Below are 21,227 nucleotides of genomic sequence, written 5' to 3'. Positions count from 1 at the left end.
CCTCTGGCACAGTGACCCATCACTGTGAACCACGGTGTCACTTCAGTGAGGTGACCTGCAGTGGATGTGTAGCAAAACAAGAAATAAACCTTCATCCTATTACCAGCCAGTGGAAATAGTGTACTTTTTGATTTTCTAGTAGCACCTATAAAAAGTAAAAAACAAACAGGTGAAGTTACCTTTAATGTTTTACTTAATTCAATAGACCTAAATTATTATTAGTTAAACATGTAATGAATACAGAAATCAAGGAGGTATTTTGCAATTTTTTAGACAAGTCTTCAAAATTTAGTGTATATTTTCTACAGACAGCACATCTCAGTTTGGACTCATTATATTTCAAATGCTCAGTAGCCACCTGTGGTTAGTAGCTACCATATTGATGGCACAGCTCTAGTTCACCCACTGATATTTGGAGTTATTTGTTGCTGCAGCCTAATTTAGCCCATCCTGACTGATACAACAGACATTGATTTTCATCACATATCCCAAAGGAGTGATTTTTCTAGGCTTGATGAAAGGATTACCAGGCTTGATGCAGAGTAACCAAGAGCACATTGTATCATTCTTCACTTAATAAAATATTTGAAAATTTGCGCTAAGCAACTCAGCACTAGTCCTCTCCTGATTGTGGCCTAGAGGAATGTTTACTTGAGCTTCCCTAAATTTAAACCATATCAAAACCTTTGTAGAGGCAAGAAGATGGAATTTTTCTGTCTAATAAAGTGTTTTAACAAGCTAATCAGTAATATGAGAAAGCTACTTAGTCTGGATCTCAAGATGTTCATGAATTAATTTGAGAAACATTCATTCTCAATGACTATATGCTTAGTAACATACTGAGTGCTGGGAATACAGATGTGGAGAGGCAGTACAGTTTCCTAGAGACATTAATGAAATACAGGGTGGGCAAAAGTAGGTTTATGGTTGTGAATATGTGAAACACAGTTTATTCTTGTATTATTATTATATTATTTATTTGTGTTACAAGAGAATTAATTGAAATATGACATATTAATTTTATATTGCTGCATAGGAGATAGCCTCAGACTTAGAGGTTTAAAATAACATGTTTATGATCTCACAGTTTCTGTGGGTCAGGAGTCTAGGTTCAACTCAACCGGGTCTTTCAATCAGGACCCCTTAAGGCTGCTACCGGGTGTCCACCATGCTGCATTCCTTCCTGGAGTTCAAGGTCTTTTCACATGGTCATTGGCAAAATTTAGTTCCTTGTGGTTGTTGGACTGAGGTCACCATTTTCTTGCTGGCTGCCCAGCAGGGACTTCTTTCAGTTCCCAGAGGCCCCTCATGATTCCTTACTTTCTTATGCCTTCTACAACACATTAGCTCACTTCTTCAAAGCCAACAGGAGAATCTCTCCAACCTCAAGACTGTTAATGACTCACCTGGTTAGTTCAGGCCAATTCAGGGTCCTCTCCCTTTGGATTAACTCATAGCCAGTGAATTAGCATCCTAATCACAGGAGTGATGTCTCCTCATATTCACAGTTTTTTTTCAGGATGTGTTCTGGGCAGGTAGGACTCTTAGAATTCCATTGCCATATAACTTGAAACCCAACAGAGCAGAATTTATGAGAGAGAATATAGCATATGAGAAAGTCCTGATACTGTCAGGAGTTTGGCAATTTGGAAAGAAAAGTGAAGGCTCTTTTTACTGTAACCCAGAGAAAGAAAAAGTGGCATAAGATAAGGGAGTGACCAGATCATGCATGGGCTACGTTAGTGGTTTTCAAGAGAGCCATGGGAAACCACAGATCATATGCATTTTTAAAGATGTCTCTGATGTCGGTGAGAAGATACAAGGCAAGAATGGGATTAGAGGGAGCTCTATAGGGTTGTTGCAGTCAAGAAGATACAGGATAGTGGCTTATAGGAAGATGGTGGCAGTGGAGATGGAGAGAAGTGGATGGATTTGAGAGCCATGTAAGAGGTAGAATCCAGAAGACATGGTGATTAATTGGAGGTGGGGCAAGGAAAAAGGAGTCAAAGGTGACGCCTGGACTTAAACAACTAGATGGATAGTTGCTTCATTTCCCACATCCGGGGCCACAGAGGAGCCGTGCTTCCAGAGAGGCAGGTTCCTTTTAGACACACTGAGCCTGATATGCCAGTGAGACAGCTGAGAGCAGATATCATGTTGAACATTGGCTGTGCTGATCTGGAACTTGGAAGGAAAGTCTTGGCCAAAGGTATGGATCTTGGAGACATCAGACAATAGGTGACATCTAAAACCATTGGAAAGGGATGTCATCACCCAGGGAGCACAGGTAGATGAGGCTAAGACCTGGATGGAGTCCTTTGGAAGCCTCATTGAAAAGATTTGCTAAAGGGCTGGGCAGAGGAGGGCAAAGGGGGAAAAACTGGGACAGCTGCAATAGGATAATAATAAAATATTTAATTAAAAAATAAAAAGACAAAAAAATCTATGCGGTAGAGAGTACCTGTTTTACACACCTGTTTCCTGTCACTAATGCTAATATCATCTTTAGGGAATGAACATTGCAACCATTTAGAAATGTACAATCCCTCCCAGGCTTCTTTCTGCTGGGATCCAGTCAGTGTATGTGAGTGTGTGTGTGTGTCTGTGTGTATTGTGTAGAGAGAATTGCATCAAAGACAGCTGTAGAACTTTTCTGAACTACACTCACAAATTCCAGTGTGTCCCTAAGGAAATAAGAGTCTAGAAATGTAGAAGTTGTTTTAAAGACTTATGTTCTCATTTCTCAGAGAAAACTGAAGGACAAAAAGTGCAAGTCATTCACCCAGTGACACACAGCTGGTTAGGTGGCAGCCCAGCAAAGAGGAATTGAAATTACTTGGCAATTACTTTAGCTCCTATCTCCCTCCAGAAGTGCACATTTCTTCATCATTTCAGAGACGAGATTTCAGATCCACCAGAGAATTCTAGCATCATCTATGGGTTAGCAGAATATCCACCAAGCACTCAGTAACTATGGGAGAAAGAAGGAAATTATTTTTATATATTTAATTTGTATTGAATTTATTTGAGTGACATTGATTAATAAAATTATATAGGTTTCAGGTATACAATTCCACAGCACATCGTCTGTATGTTGTATTGTGTGTTTACCACCCTAAGTCAAGTCTCCTCATTACCATTTATCCCCCTTTTACCCTCTTTTACCTGCCCCCAACCCCCTTTCCCTCTGGCAGTTGCCATACTGTTATCTGTGTCTATGAGTCTTTCTTTTTTTTTTCTTCGCTTAATCCCTTCTCCTTTCTCACCCAGACCCCAACCCCTCTCCCTGAACAGCTGTCAGTCTGTTCTCTGTGTCCATGAGTCTGTCTCCACTTTGTTAGTTTATATTGTTCATTGGATTCCACACAGAAGTAAGATCATGCACTACTTCTCTTTCTCTGACCGGCTTATTTCACTTAGTATAGTGTTCTCCAGGTCCATCCATGCTGCTGCAAGAGGTAAGGTTTTCTTCTTTTTTTACGGCTGTGGAAATGTGCCGCTGCTGTTTTATCCACTCATCTACGGATGGGCACTTGGGCTGCGTCCAGATCTTGGCGATTGTAAATAGTGCTGCAGTGAACATATGGATGCAAATGTTCTTAAGAATTAGTGTTTTGGGTTTCTTTGGATATATTCCCAGAAGTGGAGTCACTGGGTCATAAAGGCAGTTCTATTTTTAAGTTTTTGAGAGAACTACATACTGCTTTCCACAGTGGCTGCAGCAGTCTGCATTCCCACCAACAGTGCACTAGGGTTCCCCTCTCTCCACGTCCTCGCCAGCACTTGTTGTTTGTTGGTTTATTGATGTCAGCCATTCTGACAGGTGTGAGGTGGCATCTCATTGTGGTTTTACTTCGCATTTCTCTGATGATTAATGAAGTTGAGCATCTTTTCGTATGTCTATTGGCCACCTGTATGTCCTCTTTGGAGGTGTCTACTCAGCTCCTTTGTCTATTTCTTAATCAATTTTTGGAGGGTATTTTTGGTGTTGAGTTTTTTTAAGTTTCTTATAAATTTTGGATATTAACCCCTTATCAGATGTATCAGTGAATATGTTCTCCCATTCAGTAGGTTGTCTTTTCATTTTGTTCATATCTCCTTTGCTGTGCAAAAACCTTTTAATATCGTCTCATTTGTTTGTTTGTTCGTTTTTCTTTTTTACTTATTGAACCACCTAATGTACAACTGTGTCAGCTTTAGAACAACCTGCAAGGTGGACATTGTTACCCTCACTTTACAAATGAGGAAACTGAGGCTCATGAACTAAATAATGTTCCCAAGGACACACAGGTAGTGAATGGCAGAACCAGGCTTCATGTTTGTTTTTACCTCTGGCCTTAACATTCAGTTTAGCATGCAGAGGGAACTGTATGCACTATACCCTAGATTACAATATGTAACGAAGCATTTTTCCAAAAAACAAGATGACAATGGAGTTGAATTCATGTTGGCCCCAGCTTCCTCTTGTGGAGCAGCAGTTCTGAAGCCCATCTGCCTTGGTGAGAATCCTGGTTCCCTTCTTACTCATGGTGTGACCTTAGCCAAGGCACCCAACCTCTTTGTGCTTTAGTTCCTCTTCTGCAATCAGTGAGGGGCATAATGATGCCTGCCTCATAGAACTGGCCTGAAGATTCGGTTATTTAATGTGTACAAAAGCCCCCAGACACTACCCAGCAGGTAGTAAGCATCCACCTCTACCACTGCTATCTTTTTCTTCCAGAGGTTTATCTGAGTTCCTGATTGGAAATTAGTATTTCCTTTCTTGCCCCCACCAGCATTTAGGGGTTTGCTTTTTTTGTTTTTTACTAGCAGCATGGTTATGAGAAAGTGCTATCCAGGCAGTTGCCTAAAGGGATACAGAACAGATGCAAGTGGCTACCCTGATGTGACCCTTTGTGCTCATGCTTGGTAAGTAGAACTGTCAGGCATATAGTATAAGCCTCAGGCTTTTTGTCTTTGACTCATTGGTGGCCTGGAATGCTCTCTTCTTAGATAACAGAACAGCCTTTCTCGGCATTGTCTTCGGGTTTCAGCTCAAATGTCACCTTATCAAAAGGCCTGTCCACTCTATCTAAAATAGATCTCCTTCTCACCATTACTTTCTATTTTGTTACCCTTCTTTATCCTTCTCCTAAGCACAGAGAGGTGTGTTGATTGAGGGTCTGTGTCCCCAACAGAACTGAACTTCATGTGGGTAGGGATTTGGTCTGGAAAATGTTGAGGAATAAATGAATATCCTTAGAGGAACATGTAGTAGATGCTGGGTACTGTGGAGGGACAGGAGACAGGATTTGGGGACTTGACTTCCAGGGTTTCTTATGGTTTAGCTTTGTAGTCCAAGACTGGAAAATCCTTCCCAGGTATTGGTTCCTTATTTGTTGACTTCCCAGGTTGTAACTTGGAAGACTGCTGTGTTCTTCCCACCACCACCAATATGGTGTGACCCTTCTTAGAGATAATAATAACATGTTTTTAGATATAGGCTGTGCATCTTACCTGTGATATGTCATTTAATACAATTCAGTAGATAGATATTGCTATAATTTCCCATTTTACAGTTGAACAAACTGAGGCACAGAGAGGTTCAGTGGCTTGCCCAAGTCACAGAGCTGGTAAGAGATAGACATATGAATATGAATATGTGCAATCCAACCTCAGAATCTGCATTTCCAGCTCACTTCTGCAATTCAGCTCCCTATGTGGTTCTGGACTTACACTCTCTCCCAGGGGAGCCCCATCCAATCCTGTGGGCTTTAATATTGTCTATATCCTGGCCACACTTACTTTGTATCTCTGGCCTCCAGACTGCTCCTCTGAGCTCCAGACTCATTTACCTAACGACCCACAGCACATCTTCTCATGGGTATCTTGAACTTAACACTTCCAAACTGAATTTATGCCCTCCCTCCATGACCCTAGACCTGAACCTGTTTGTCCCTCAGTGTCCCCTTCTGAGCAATGGTGTCAGGGGTTATGACAGGTAGGGATGTGAGATGGATTTGCTTAGGTTAGATAATAGCACCCTAGTCTTCCTTCTTCTAACTATTGCCTTATCTAACCTTCCCTTACTAAATTTTGACAAGCTGAGGCAAGGGCCCTGATTTATATACCTTTGCACGCCTAACATCTAGTGTAGAAGAGGTTTGATGTGTTCTTGCTGAATGAAGGGGCGGGGGAGGAATGCTTTCTGTGGATTGTATCTATTTCTACTCCAGGTAATTTCCATGCTACTACTTAATTTCTCTAGTTATTCTTCTAAGGATATTTCTAAACTTCTTTAAACGGCCATTTATCTTCTCCCCAGAGTTCTAACCGAAGGGATTTTTTATTGCAGTATGTTAATGTAACAACCCTTGGTTTCAAAAAAGTCATTCTCATTTCTCTTCACTTTGGCACTTTCATACTGGATTTATGTGGCAAGAAATACTTAATAATAAGGAAAAACCTATTTAGAGATAGTCATGTAATCATTCAGCAGCAGAGAAAAGAATGATATATAAGCCATGTAATTAGCAGTCATCTGTTTCACATTTATTTTTTTCTGGGATGAAGTTCAGTTTCTCCTTGAAAAAAATGAATACAAAGAATAAGCCCAACATTCACACACAGACACACATGCATGAGCATGTGTGTGTATGCATATGCACAAACATGTGTGTGCACACACAGGACCTATGAATATTCATTATCATTCAAGGGTATTCCATTAACATTTTTTTCTTCGAGATTATCAAGATACCTTTTAATATTCTTGAATCAAATCTCAGCTCATCAGTAGCCTAATTATCCTTTTTGTTTCTTGTTGCTTTGTTTTTCTAAAATTTGAAATTCTTTTCAGATTAGTTTGTATAAACTGGTGAAGGAACAACTCATGGATTCTGCATCTTCAGAGCATGTATAGAGCCATATGTTTATTTAAACCTCAGTTTATTACATTAAATTGACAAGGGAGTCAGAGGATGTGGGTGTGGACTCAGCTCTGCCTGGGATAAATGCTCCGTTTGGTAGTGGGTTACCAGACCTATTTTCTCCCTCCTCTTTAAGAAATTGAAGGAAAGCCTCTCTCACAAGGTTTGTGTGGGAATAAAATGAGATAATGTGTGAAAGTGTCTTCAAAATTACAGAGCACTAAAAGAAGTGGGAGTCTTATAATTATGATAATTGAAATAACAAGAAAAATGAGTTGTTTAAAATCATGCCAAATGAATCAAAACAGCTGTACTTCTTATGCAGAAAATGGATTAAGATGCTACTTTAGAATTTTAGTTGATTCAGTATTCAGATAATGAACTTGGCTTTTCCACGTACTGAAATGTGGCATTTTTAAAAGGTACCCTAAGTGGAATATACTAATGTTTTCTTCTTAAGGTTTTCATACATTCATGGGGCTCTGTAAAATGATTATCCTCCCACTGGTTTGTTATTTTCTGTAAAACTAGCAATCACAGCAATTCCATGAAGAGAGTATATTCTAAGATTATATTCTGCTCTAACTCAAAGTTTGGTTGATTCTGTGAATCAGTCAGATTCTGCAAATCAATCACATTCCCATATTGTTTTCCTGATTGTGCATTTTTACTCTTTCTCTCCTGGTGAAAGAAGGAACAATAGTGAGGCAAAGTTGGGTGAACTTAAAGAATTCCATTATCGCAATTAAAATTTCCAAGTGAAGAAGCCACAAAACCTTCCTAGACTGTGAAGTATATCTTTGATATTAAAAAAAGACCAATTTTTAGGAAATACAGGTTTTAGTCTGCTTTATAACTGGGTTAACTATACTATATATTGAAACACAAGTGGTGATGTTTTTCAAAGCACGAAAACGCTCCTGTGATGAGCTATGAGGCCATCTCCAATGAGGGCATCTGTGCATCTGCAGACGTGAGTGGGACAAGACGGAGTTATGTTTCTATATGTTCGTACAGTTACACATACCCTTGAGCTCATTCCCCTGGCTTCTCAGCTCCAAGGGCCCTGTTCAGGAAGAACTGAATATAATACACTAGTAAACAGAAAAGCGGTTTGTGCAGGGACAGAGCACTGATCATCATTTTTATAGTGGTTACGGGCTTGTCTGTTTTCTGGATGGTCCCCTCCTTCACAGTAACTTGCTCTGTTGGTTCCAACCGTCACTTCATCAACAGTCACTTCCTGCTTCACAGGACTCCTAGCTTTCAACCATGCCAGGGCTGACTGTGTGCATTTCACTACCCGTATTCATGACTTGCACAAATATTGATTGTGTGCTTCCTCTGTAACAGGCACTGTGCTGGGCCCGGAGAAATTGACCATGAATAACAGAAACATTTCTTGTCCTCATGGGGCTTATAGTCAGGAGACTTCTTGTTCGAAGCTTTAAGATAAAACCTTATTTCAGCCTGAACTACCAGAAAGTTTGATTTTTCAGAGCAGTATTGAGGGTGCCCCCCACCATCGTGGATTTGGGCCCCCAGCTCTCTTCCTTGGGGAAATCTAGCATCACCAGAATCCTAAGAACATTGTAGTTGACACCAGTTTGATTTTTATATCTTGAGAAGTTCTTATGTATTAAGTACAGTATTTATAAGCCCAACAAGAAGACCCTGAATGAAAATACAGTCTGTCAGTGGCCAGAGGGAAGGGGGAAGGGGAGAACGGTGGAAAGAAGGGGGAGAGACTAGTCAAAGAACATGTATGAATGACCCATGACATGGGCAACAATGTGGGGATTGACTGTGGGAGTGGGGGGCATGCACTTGGTGGAGAAGGGCAAAGGGGGAGAAATTGGGACAATTATAATAGAACAAAAATAAAATATTTTTTTAAAAAAGAAAGAAAATGTAGGAGATGAATTATAACTGGACATCATCTACAACTGAAAAACAATTTCCTGTAGCGCAGGAGCCTAAAGTTTGGCTTCTGTTTTTGTGAGTTGTGTAAAATATTTGCTTGTTTATAAAAACTATTGCAAGGAGAGTTCAGCCACAAAGGCATAATGTATCTGTGAACATGCTTAAACTATAGAAGTTTAAATGGAGTGCAATCCAGAAAACGCCGTGGGAGGAAAAGGTGGATAAACCATTGGCCGTCTGGCTAATTTACACTGGTTTGGCTCACTGTTTTCTCATCTTTATTCTACTTCCTTCCAGTCTTCTGCCTGGGAAATGACCTCCAAAGGGACATCTTCTCATTGGAGATGTCCCTTTGGCCAGAGTCATAGGCCAAAATCTGTCGGGTGGTTATCAGGGTAGGAAGACTTAGTTTATTTCCCCATCTGAATTATTTGTTGATAAGAAGTCCCACAGGAGGCAAAGGTTTGGGGTCCTTTGAAACTGCTTTCCCTATATTCTTTCTGATTAGTGTTTTGGGATTCTTAGGATACATTCCCAGAAGAGGGATCGCTGGGTCAAAAGGCAGTTCCATTTAAAAATTTTTGAGAAAGAATACATGCACCCCTATAGTCATAAAGGTGTTATTTACAATAACCAAGTGCTGGAAACAGCCCAGGTGCCCATCAGTAGATGAGTGAATTAAAAAGCTGTGGTACATTTGCACAACGGAATACTACATAGCATAAAAAAGAAGGAACTCTAACCTTTTGCAATAGCATGGATGGACCTGGAGAACATTATGCTAAGCAAAATAAGCCAGCCAGAGAAAGATAAATACCATGTGACCTCACTCATATGTGAAATCTAATGAACGAAATAAACTGATAAACAAGATAGAACCAGAGGCATGGATACATGGAACAGACTGATGGTTCTCAGAGAGGAGGGAGAGTGGGGAGGACTGGAAGAGATTAGCCAAAGACTATGTGTGCATATATGCATAGTCCATGGCCAGACAACAATGTGGTTAGGGCTGCCAGGGAGGGAGGGGCTTGGTGAAAGGGGAGAAGGCGAGGCGGGGGAATGGAGCACATCTGTAATAGTGCCAACAGTAAAAAATCCAGGTTAAAAAAAGAAAGAAAACGCTTTGCCTGGTACTGACCCAGATTTAAGTCTCACATCTCTCAAATTCTTCCATCTCCCCTCCCCCACCAGCTTTCTTTGGCCTGGATGGCTGAGAGCGTCTCTCCCTCTCTCTGCTTTCCCTGGAACTCCCCCTTATAACTGATGTTCCACAAAGCAGCCAGAGTGATCTTGGAAAACCCAAATCCAAAAAACTTCCTAGTGTTCCTGGATTAAGTTCAAACCGTCTTGTGAAGCCCTGCACACCCTGGCCCCTGCTCACCTTTGGACCTCTTCTCATGCCAGTTTCGTGGTTCATACACTCCAGCCACTCTGCTCTCCATTCTGTCCCTCCAACACAGGCCATACTAACCAAATTCCAAAATTAGGACCTTTGCACCTAGAACCTCATCCCATGCTCTTGACCTTTCTGGCTCCTTCTTTATATCTTAGCTCACATGTCTCCTCTTCAGGGTGGCCTTACCTTGACCTCTAGTGTGTGCCTTGTTCTTTACCCTGGCTGGTTTGGCTCAGTGGATTGAGCGTCGGCCTGCGAGCTAAGTGTCGCTGGTTCAATCTTCCAGTCAGGGCACATCAGAGAAGGAAAACTCTGACTCCAAAAAAAAAAAAAACCTCCGCTGCCTTGCGGCATACCTCTTCAGGGGAAAGGCTAAGGGAGTAAACCCCGACAGGAAATCCGGAGCCGGAGTCCCTAAGGCGGTTCGACGTTGTAGTCAACACCGGCAACTCCTGCGGCGCACCTGAAGCCAAGCTGTATTGACTCCGTCTTTCCCTTGGACCCTTCAGTTGCGAAGAGAGGGGGGGTCTGCTGCATGGGCAACAGCAGACCCTCCATATCACCCTGCCCAGGCTCTGTAGCTTCAGCTTCACTGGAGAGGACACTCCAGCGTCATCGCAAGATGTCGATTCAACACGGAAGGAGACAGATACCGTGTCACTCCCGAGTCGGACTGCACAGCCATTCTCGGCGGTGCAGATAGACTCTTAAGAAGCTACACCATCGTCTCTCAAGATGGACGGCTGCCGACGACGAGTGTGTACCCCCCCAACCCCATAATTCTTTTTTCCATTACTTTGTTATCTTCAGAATACTCATCACGGTCTGAATGTATCCCTCTCTTTTTACCGTTTTGCCTATCTTTTAAAAAATAGTTTTGCAGAACGTAAATGCCATCCATCTCTCTTCTGTTCAGAGCTGGGTCTCCTCCAGTGCCTGACGCACGGTGGCGTAGTTGTTGAATGTATACATGCACATGGAATGGCCCAACTTAGTGTTGAAGAATGCCTCAAATTTAAACTCCGTACAAGTTCAACTGAAACCATGGGAGACTTGGATATACTTTTTCAATTTAGTTTCTCTTTTTCTGTTTCAGTCCTCTCTAATAAATAGTGACATTATCTTTGTGAAGTTGCATGCCCCATGGGAAGTGCTTGGAAGATACGCAGAACAAATGAATGTAAGAATGCCTTTCAGGTAGGTGTAAATGTATTATCCCCACTCTGTCTGCTGCCTCACTGCAAACCTAATGTGCTCCTTTCTCAGAACAAATATAACTGAAAGATAGCCTGGAATGCTATTAGAGAAGAAAATCCTTCAGATGTTTAGGAAGTGCAGTAGGCCTTCATGGCCAATAATGATTTCATGGCTTTTTGTGAAAATGTCTGGCTACTTCATTCCTTAGCAGTTATTTCAAGTGTCTGTGGAAAAGAATTTTCCAAGTGGCATTTTCATCTCCAAAGTGCCATGTTTGGAAGTCTTTTGTGTGGCTGCTTTGATGAGTCGGGCCCTGGGGTCAGTGGTGCCGGGGATATTCATGGTTCTTACTGGCAGGTCCCTTCTAGAAAAACATGGAAATCCTCTTCCATAGAAACAAGTTCAAGAAATTTCATGAACATGTACTCTATTTTTTAAAAAATAACCAATATTTTTTTAATTTTAAAAAGCCAGTTTATAAATACTGTGCAGACACAAGCATTGCTATTTATTTCAAGAGCAATAGAAAATACTTTGTGTGGATGGCTTAGTTATTTAAAAAGATTAATTTACCTTCATCCCACAGGGAATATTCTTATTTTCCCTACAGGCTAAGGGAAAGTGATTTTCATTTGCGAGATAGAAATAAAATAAAGTGCTGAACTTGAAAGTGTAGATGCCCAGATATATAGGAAGTCCACAATGGAACCTTCTAAAGGACGGGGAGGGTTTTAGTACCAAGGATAGTTCCAAAGGGACTAAATCATTCCATACTTTTGATTTGCAGTTTACCAGTAAGACCAAGTCAGACTATAGGAAGCAGGAAAACTGGTGCCAGTTCTAAAATATACCTCTTTATTTAGCTGTGGAAAGTAATAGAGACAAAGAATCAGCTACATTCATAAAGGCAGAGAGGAACTAGGGAAACATTTAGGGAAGGGCAATTTCAATCCACAGTCCTGTAATATATCTCCCTGGTGTATATGATTTTCTTTGTTGGCCATTATATTCTAATATTAAGTCAAAATAGAGGCTTGGACTTCTAGCATCTATTTGCCTCGAGGCAGAATTCTCAAAGGAATTGAGATAAACATTGTTCTAATCTTTGGATTTACTTTTGTATTTAAAATGTTGCAAAGGAAGTCTAAGAAACCAAGGATTTTATTTATATACATTGTTAACTCACCTATAACCAGGGCCACTGGTTAGGCAGCATGTCCTAGTGTGGTTATTTCCAGCTGGGTGTTGAGGCTGACTAGTTAGTGTTTTTCCCATTCTGGTTGTAAAATATCTATTTTTCTATTACCCCTTCTTAACATCAAATGAGAGAAGGATTCTGTAAACTTAAAGTGCTATATAAAAATTAGTATAATAGTGTTCCATTAAGTTATATACATTGACAGCAGGCTGGCAGCCCATCTCTGCATCCCTGAGAAGAAAGGAGATCTCACTTAATTCATACAAATACCAATTTCTCCAAATCATTGCCCTGTACAGGTTTTGTAGATCAGTGACAGCCATTAAAAAAATAAATAAATAAATAAAAATAAAAAAAAAATATATATATATATATATATATATGATAATGAGGAGAGAGAGGAATATCAATGGAAAATGTTTCGTAAAATTTCATGACTCAGAAACGCATGCCCTATGTTCCCACTACATTCCTCACTGTTAATCTCTTTTTAGTTTTTTCTTCTTCACCTCTTACAGGCTTCTATCTTCAATCTCCTTTCCTTCCTTGCTAGTTCAAACTGTAACTGACGATGGGTTTTCTTCTCGACTGGCTTCATTTTTGCTGTTCTTCCAGGAGAAAAATCTATTACCTGCCCCGCCGGTACAAGTTCATGAGCAGGTTAGTAGCATGCTCTGTCATGGTAGTGTTTGTCTGATCTGTTGCCTTGTGTGCTCCAACAATGACAAAGAATACAAGCGGGGCCTTTGTCATGTAGGAAAACTGGCTACTATGCACATTACAAAAATAGCTATTTCAGCTTAGTCTGAAAAAAAAAAAGAGAGATGAAATGTCCCTCTCAGAGCATTCCCTCTGAGTTGTCCACACTTGGGAGGCTACAGTTCATGTGCAGGGGTGTTGGGGCTATGTTTTTGTTTGTTTGTTTACGCCCATGCTATTAGATAAATTGCCAAACATCCCAGCTGTTTAGAGCATCTTTGGCCTGAACATTTTTTTCCCCCCACAAATTCCTCTCTCCACTATATATGTGATTTGAAATTTTGAAGTGCAGATAGTCACCCTCTTGGAAAGCTGATGGCTGCTGGTTCCCTCATGAGTGGGGGCCTCCTATGTTGGCAATATTTTGTTAATAAAGTACGTAGATGTATTACCTTACCACCAAAAACAAAAAAACAAAAAACAACAGAATCCACTGGATGAAGATTGCCTTTACTGTACCATGTATCTTTCCAAACTTTGTTTCTTTCTGTTTATTGAGAAGCCAGGGAGGAAAGGGAAGCATTCATGATGCTTTTTTAACTCTGTTTTTTATTTTCTTTTAATTAAAAAAAATGTTTAATTACATTCTACATTCAATATCATTTTGTATTAGTTTCAGGCATACAGCATAGTGCTTAGACAATCCAGTACCTTACAAAGTGTTTTTCTCTGATACTTTGAGTCTGTTATGATTATTGGCCATCTAATTGCAAATTTTTAATTGGCCTTATGTGACCATTCACCCTGAGCTAAGCTGATGCTTAATCTTGGAAACCACTACATTTCTCTGAAAGTCCTCTACTTATTTCAGTTCTGTCGGACTTAGGATTCAAGTTCACCCTGTTTGTGCTCTGCAGAGTGATAAGGCAGAGCGATTGATCATTTCAGTGGGGCCACTCAGTGGCACATACACTGAACAAAGTATGGTGTGAGCACAGGCATCCAAAGAAATGAAATGCGGTTTCCCAGGATGTCCCCGGGCAGCAGGCTTATCAGCAGTTCTTTCAGTAGGCAAGAGCCACCGCCTTTGAATTCACTGCAATGCCGATGTGTCCCTTGTCACCTAACACACACAATCTGTAAAAGCCTGATGCAACACGGAAGCCTGTATCAGTAGTCCTCAAACTTCAGCCCGCCTCAGAATCCCCTGGAGGATCTGGGCCTCGTTCCCTGAGTTCCTGGCTCCGTAGGCCTCCTGGGAGGCTGGAGAATTTTCATTTCCATCAGGTTCTCAAGTGAGGCTGATGCTGCTGGTTCTGGAAACTTGCTTTGCAAACCACTGGCCAGTATGATAGACCCATCTCCACTCTCTCATTAGATGAAGCATTTGCCTGACTGTGGATGAAGTGAATTAAAACCCAAATTAAGTAAAACCTGAAGAAAGCACAAGAGAAGATTCTCACAACTTTCATGGCACAGTGGAAACATATTACCTGTACATACCATTGGAACTCAGTCTGTTAAATGCAATACATTCCAGATGCTTAAATGAATAGGGAGTGGGGAGATTGCTTACTCTTACCCAAATTGGCCAAGTAGCCTTCATTAAATATTAAATGTAAAACATATCTTTAAATCAGCCCCGGATGACTTCGGGCAAGTTTCTTCACATCTTTGAGCCTAAATTTCCCACATTTATAAAATGAGAATACTAATTCCCACCATGTAGGGCTGATGTGAGGTTCGGTGTCTAGGGTGTAGTAGATCTTCAGTACGTGGCATCAATGATTATTATATGTAGTATTTATAATAATAACCTTAGGTCTTTGTATACCTCCCATCCCTTTCTGCTTCTGCACTCTCTCCTCACTCCATTCTTTTACCCCCAGCGGCTAGTCCTGATTCTTATTCTGTCATTTTCTCCATTTATCTCCCCTAGGCAAGCCTTCTCCACCACCCACCTGCACAGTAACCTAATTTAAACCCCAAGGGTCATTCTGGATGATTTCCCTCCTCCTGTAATCAGTGTCTCAGGTTCTACAGATACTGCCCCCCCCCCCCAAATACCTTTGAATCCATATGTTACTCCCATCCCCACTGCATTGCCTTAGCTGAGCTCTCATAGCCTCTGGCGCATTTTACATCAATTTATCTTCCTCCTCTGTTCTGACCCCCTTGCAAACTCTCCTCTCATCATCTCCCTAAGTAGCAAGTCTGATCATGTCACTTGTTGGCTTCGCCATAGTGGGAAAATAACATAAAGCTAAAAATCTTCAGCTTAAAACACAGCCTTTATAAATAGTCTTCACCCCTCCCACCCCTCCCACCCCTCCGATAACCCTTTGTGCCACATCCATGTTGAGCCACTTATGGCTTCTACACACACATTGTATTTACTTGGGTTTATGTGCCTTTGCATTTAGTGGTCCTTTTGAAAGTTTCTTTCCCATCTTGTTTGCCAAGGTAATGTCCACTCAGTCCTCAAAGCTCAGTCTACGTGATTGGGCCTTTTGACCAGGATAGATGATGCCTTTTCTCAGTTCTCCCATTGGCACCCTATGCCTCCATCAGCTTGTGCTACAATCTACACAGATGCCCATCTTTCCACCCGGTGGTATGTGAAGGCAAGGATGGCTCATCCAACTCTCTATTTCCAGCACCTAGCACATAGTAGGTGGAATGAGTGAATGAATGAGTCTCCATACACATGTGTGAAGATTGGAGTGGGGAAAAAGAAGGGCACAAGTAAAAGAAAAATAGAAAGACCACAATGGCCTAAAGTCAGACAGAGTTAGGACTGAAACATGTGCTAACTCTCTGGGCAATGAGGGCTTGAAAGAAAATGGTGATAAAGGAACCATGTTATCTCAAGGTTGGAAAGGATATCAAGTGTCATCAAATCCAACCACTTAGCAGATAGTTGAACGTCAACTATACGGTCAGCCAGCCCAGGTTTGGTTATCTCTGAAGACAGGGAATTCCACATCTCTGGGCACCTCTGACTGTTAGGAAGTACCTCCATAATCTCCTCTCTTTTGCTGTAGCTCTGCCTTCTGAGTAGACAACAAATAATCTACAGAGCAAAAAAGGCAAAGTATATGAGAAATAGTGTGATTATAGGCCACAAGGACTTAGCACTTAGCAGGTATTTGGAAATTGGGAGTTGGGAAAAGAAAGAGAATTCCATACCTAAGGGACTGGGAAAATGTTGTTGGAGGTAAAAGAGTGGACGTGCAGATGAGTTACGGGCATGGTAAAGATGATAGTTTGCATTTGAGTAATTCTGTATTATGGCTCATACTAGGGTTTTGAGATGTCAGTGTTCTGAGGCCTTTGGAACTGATGGCAAACAGCCATAGCTAGAGAATACCATTTGAGGTCAAAGGCATAGATGTAATGACTTTAGCCAGGGGAGCGGATAGAATTTCCCAGGGCAGGATGTGGAGAGAGAGGAGGAGAGGACCAGTGGCCATTCCTTGGAAAATCGGCATTAAGAAGACAGGAAGAAATGGGAAGAGGATAAAAAGGAACAATGTAGAAAGTAGGAGGAGAACTAAGGGGGGGCAGTGTCAGGAATGAGTTTCCATAAGAATGGCTGTTCTCCAGCTACCGATGAAAGATAAGATCTGAGAACCAGTGTTCGGTAAACATGGTAACTACCATGCTAGCAATCTCCATGGAGTGTTGGTTCTCAAGTGTTAGCATGCATCAGGATCATTGGCAGGGATTTTTCATACTCAGATCACTGGGCCCATTCCCAGGGTCTCTAAGGTGAGGCTCAATAATGTGCATCTCTATCAAGACCCCAACTGATGCTCTTGTTGCTGGTCTAGGATGAGATTTTTAGACTGGTGACCTCTGAGTGGAAGGTAATGGAAATCCAATGACAGCTGGTACAGAACAGATGAAGTTCTGATGAATTAGAAGCCTTGAGGGTTACTGCTATCTTGATGAGTTTTGTGGCAGAGGAAAGGAAAAAGAGAGGATGGGATTTATAACAGGAGCTGAGAGGAGAGAAGCAGAGGACACATGTCCAATCATATATTCTCCATGTGTGTAGAGAAGAAGTTTTGAGTGAATAAGAGCTTGGAAAGTCCTTCTTTCTTGAACTGGAAGAATAACTTCTTATCAACATTAATCTCTGGCCTGAAAAAGTTGATGCTACTTTGAGTGCATAAATGACCACCATAGACAAATTTAGGTATTTAAAGGCGCTAGAAGATTCTGGGGGTGGGGGATCATGTGACTACACTGGCATGACACTTTGATTCAGAATAGCCTCTTAGGATAAGTTAAGTTTTGATTATCACTGTGGTGGTGGAACTTTGTGAAGCCCAATGTCTGGTGTAAATTGTAAAATGCAGTTTGTCAAAACATTTTGTGTGTACTTGAACTCTTGCTTCCACCCCAGAACAGGCTGATTTAGATGATGAAGAGTCTCTGTCTCTTTGTAGCCAGGTCTGATATTACAAACTGAAAGGCGCATGTACAATTTGCTGTTCCGGCCATACAGCTGTAATACAACATTGATTTCCAATAGTTTCAAGTCCTTGTGGCATACCAAATATGGGCACTTAATTTAGCTTTTAGTTTCATCCATATGAATATTTCATTTCATTAATTCATGAAAAGATCCCTGAAATAAACCTGTCTCCTTTAAGAATAAAAGAACTGATACCATTAAAAAGTTTCTGAAATGAAGTATATTTTCACCAATATCCCATAAAGCATACTCATATAGTTCAGACATATTTTTTTTGGAGTACTTGGTTTATTAAATGCTGCTTTGACTTATCTTCGGGCAGACTTAATAGGCATTGTAAGTTACCTCTCCAATAAACAAAGGGAATTTATCATCTTTCTTGTGCCCTACAATTTTTGCCTTTACCAAATAGCACAAATGTAGTCTATAAAAGAGTGATTGCAAAGTAACAAATCTGATGGTGTGGGCAGCTTATAGCTGAAGTCTCATTACTACTCACTCCTTTTCCCTCCACTTCCCCAGAGACATCCTGCCTATGGTTGTTCTGTGCATCCGTTGGCAGAATGAATGCTGGACCCTACTGCATTATCCATTCAGCACAGTTGTAATCTTGTCAGATGAGTATGCAGGCAGGACAAAATGGCTTGTATATTTCCATCCCCGTTTTAAAAAATTAATATACGTAAATGTTCCAAAGCCTATGTACTCTTCTTTAAGGTATTTAGGTTGTGCTCCAATTAGTAGCCTCGTGACCTAAAAAGAATCATATTAACTTCCAAAGATCCCTAACTTCTATCCAGGGAGAGGCTGTAAATACAAGGGAATTGGCTCTAAGAAGAGGAAAAAGAAATCCAAGCCTGCTGGTATCTCCCTGTTATCAGTCCAGGAAGGCTTCAATAACTGCAGTGTAGGGCTGTGTGTAAAGTCTTCATTTGTAAAAAGAAAAAAAGAAGATGAAGAAGGGAGGAAGAAAAAAGAACTCACCCGTATGTTCCCTCTAGGCATATCATCCCTGAAAATGTAATCTAACTGTTCGAAACGTGATGCTATTATTATCATATTTGGTCTGGGGAAAAGCAGGTGTCCCTGCAGTCACCTGTTCTAGTTCATTCAACCTAATTAAGTTGTCATTAGTATCAACTCCCTCCTGGGTGGTTAGTGGCTCAAGGGGAGGGCCTTTGTGCTCTGTTTCTTTGGGGTACACCCACAGCATCCAGGTTGGGGCTCTGCACATAGTAGGTAATTTATAAAGGCCTACTGATAGGTTAGCATGGGGGTAGTGAAGTCCTTTGCATGTGGCCTTTTCTGGAATCATCACTACTCCTAGGGTTAGTAGACTCCCCTCCCCTTTACAGCTGAGGGAACCGAGGGCCAGAGAGGTTCCCACAGAACATTTCCAAGGCATGCCTTGGGGGGACACAGCACTGCTGGGGGCAAGTCCGTGCCCATTTGCTTATCTCGTGCTACCAGCTATTTTCAGCTACCCAGAACTTCAGCTGCCATAAGCCAGCACCTGAACTTATCACAGCTTTTCTCTAAAAGTTCTCACCTTTCAGTTCAGATGTTAACTTGACAAGTTAAGGCCAGAAATGCCCAAGTAGATGATCCATCTTCTCTTTATTGATTTGCCTGTGTAGTCTGCAAGGGCTTTTGCGTAGCAAGTGGCAGAAATGGAACAAAATGACAATGAGTCAACCACATCAATGCTAAATCATTACGCCAATATGTTTTCTTTTCCCTATCAGTGGGGACTTTATTAAGCAAGCCCCATTCCTATACTGAAGAGGCAAGTTGGGATGCTTCCTGCATGGTCAGTTTCTCAATTTTTACTTAAGTGCATTTCAGGGCTGCCTATTTAGGGAAGTTTAGTAGGTGTGAGATGTAAGCACAGACCTCAGAGTATACGAGTAAGAACCCTAGTGCTAGAAATCCCATTAGGAACTCTCTGCATAAAAGTTCATTGTCATCACTTTCTTCATTCTAGATAGTACTTCAGTCACCTTCAAAGTATTCTCCATCTGATGCAATACACCTTTCGAGACTTTTTCTGTTGCTCAGAACAGTTTTGAACTTGTTGATTTTCTGTTTCACCTCTTCCACATTGGCAAAATGTTTCCCTTTGAGGACTTTTTATTGGGGGAAACAAAAATGGTCACTCAGGGTGAGATTGGGTGATTAGGGAGGGTGGGGGATGGGTTCAGGCCATTTTTAGTCAAAAACTGCTGATCACTCAGTGCAGTGTGGGCAGGTGTGCTTGTAAATCACCCATCATGAAATGGGCAAACATGTTGAAAGAGTCTTCAAACGAATAAACAAACAAACAAACAAAACCCTGAAGCTGAATGCAGCCTCTCACAACACCACCAGCTGGCACACTGATACAGATGGGTTCCTAGAACACTCACCTAGCAGGGGAAGCCTGTACTACAAGGGGCCTGCCCTCCAGAAGATAATTCCATTTTTAGGGGGGAGACCCCCCCCAAAAAAAAGTCACAAGCAATGTGTAGTATCTAAAGAGCAACTGAGGGGGATACTAAGGCTCAGTGAGGATAAAAGGCTTGCCCCAGGCCACACTGACAGAATAGGTAGCCTAACTTAAGTATCACACTTTCCAGCCCTGTGGCTTTTGCACTTTTGTGTTTCTTCTTAGCATGGTAGAAGGGGAGCCTCAATGATATCTGAGTGGTGCAGTTTGGGGACGGGAGTGTGTTTGCAGAAGTACAGCCAACTGTCCTCCAGCCACAGAGAGACAGACCCTTGTTCCCAGGGCCACCTGCCTGGCAGGTGGGGGCAGCATGTGGAACGTCAGCCCCAGCATTGGGAGCCAGACAAGCCATGGCCATGGCTCAGGGGGAAGGTCACACCAAGACTGTTATAGGAGGTGTATTAGTTTCCTATTGGCTGTCATAACACAGTCCTGCAAACTTAGCTGTGTTAAAACAACACAAATGTATTACCTCACAATTCTGCGAGTCAGAATTCCAGGGGGTGGTGGCTTAACTGGTTTCTCTGCTCAGCTCCCAAGGCTGAAATCAAGGTGGTGGTCAGAATTTCTTTCCAGACTCCATCTAGGTCATTGGCATGATTCAGTTCCGTGCAGTTGTAGGACTCTTGTTTCTTTATGGCTCAGAGACAAAGGTCATTCTCTGCTTCTGGCTGCCTGCCCGCCTGGCCCTCTTCATCTTCAAAGCCAAAATGGCCAGTTGAGTTCTTCTCACACTTTGAATCTCTCATTTTGCCTCATTTCTTTTGTCTCTAGCTGGAGAAAGTTCTTTGCTTTTAAAGGACTCATGGATTAGATTGGGTCCTTCTGAGTAATCCAGATGCTTTCCCTGTTTTTAGGTCTGTAACCTTACTCCCATCTGCAAAGTCCCCTTTGCCATGTCCCAGGTTCTAAGGATTAGGGTACACACATCTTTG

At 41.6% G+C, this 21,227-nt stretch overlaps 1 protein-coding gene across 1 annotated transcript in view; it reads left to right on the top strand.

The window, feature by feature from the left end:
- ANO4 (anoctamin 4) overlaps nt 1-21,227 on the top strand; it is a 185,058-nt gene that overhangs the window by 56,054 nt on the left and 107,777 nt on the right. The window contains exons 5-6 of the mRNA XM_090275360.1: nt 11,327-11,427; nt 13,241-13,285. Coding sequence (XP_090131486.1) covers nt 11,327-11,427; nt 13,241-13,285 — 146 coding nt within the window. The remainder of the gene's footprint in view (nt 1-11,326; nt 11,428-13,240; nt 13,286-21,227) is intronic.

Source organism: Furipterus horrens, unplaced genomic scaffold (genome assembly GCF_987537825.1).
Source record: "Furipterus horrens unplaced genomic scaffold, mFurHor1.1.pri manual_scaffold_4, whole genome shotgun sequence".
Taxonomy (NCBI): domain Eukaryota; kingdom Metazoa; phylum Chordata; class Mammalia; order Chiroptera; family Furipteridae; genus Furipterus; species Furipterus horrens.
Note: the sequence above shows the minus strand (reverse complement) of the source record. Positions and strands in the feature narration are given on the sequence as shown.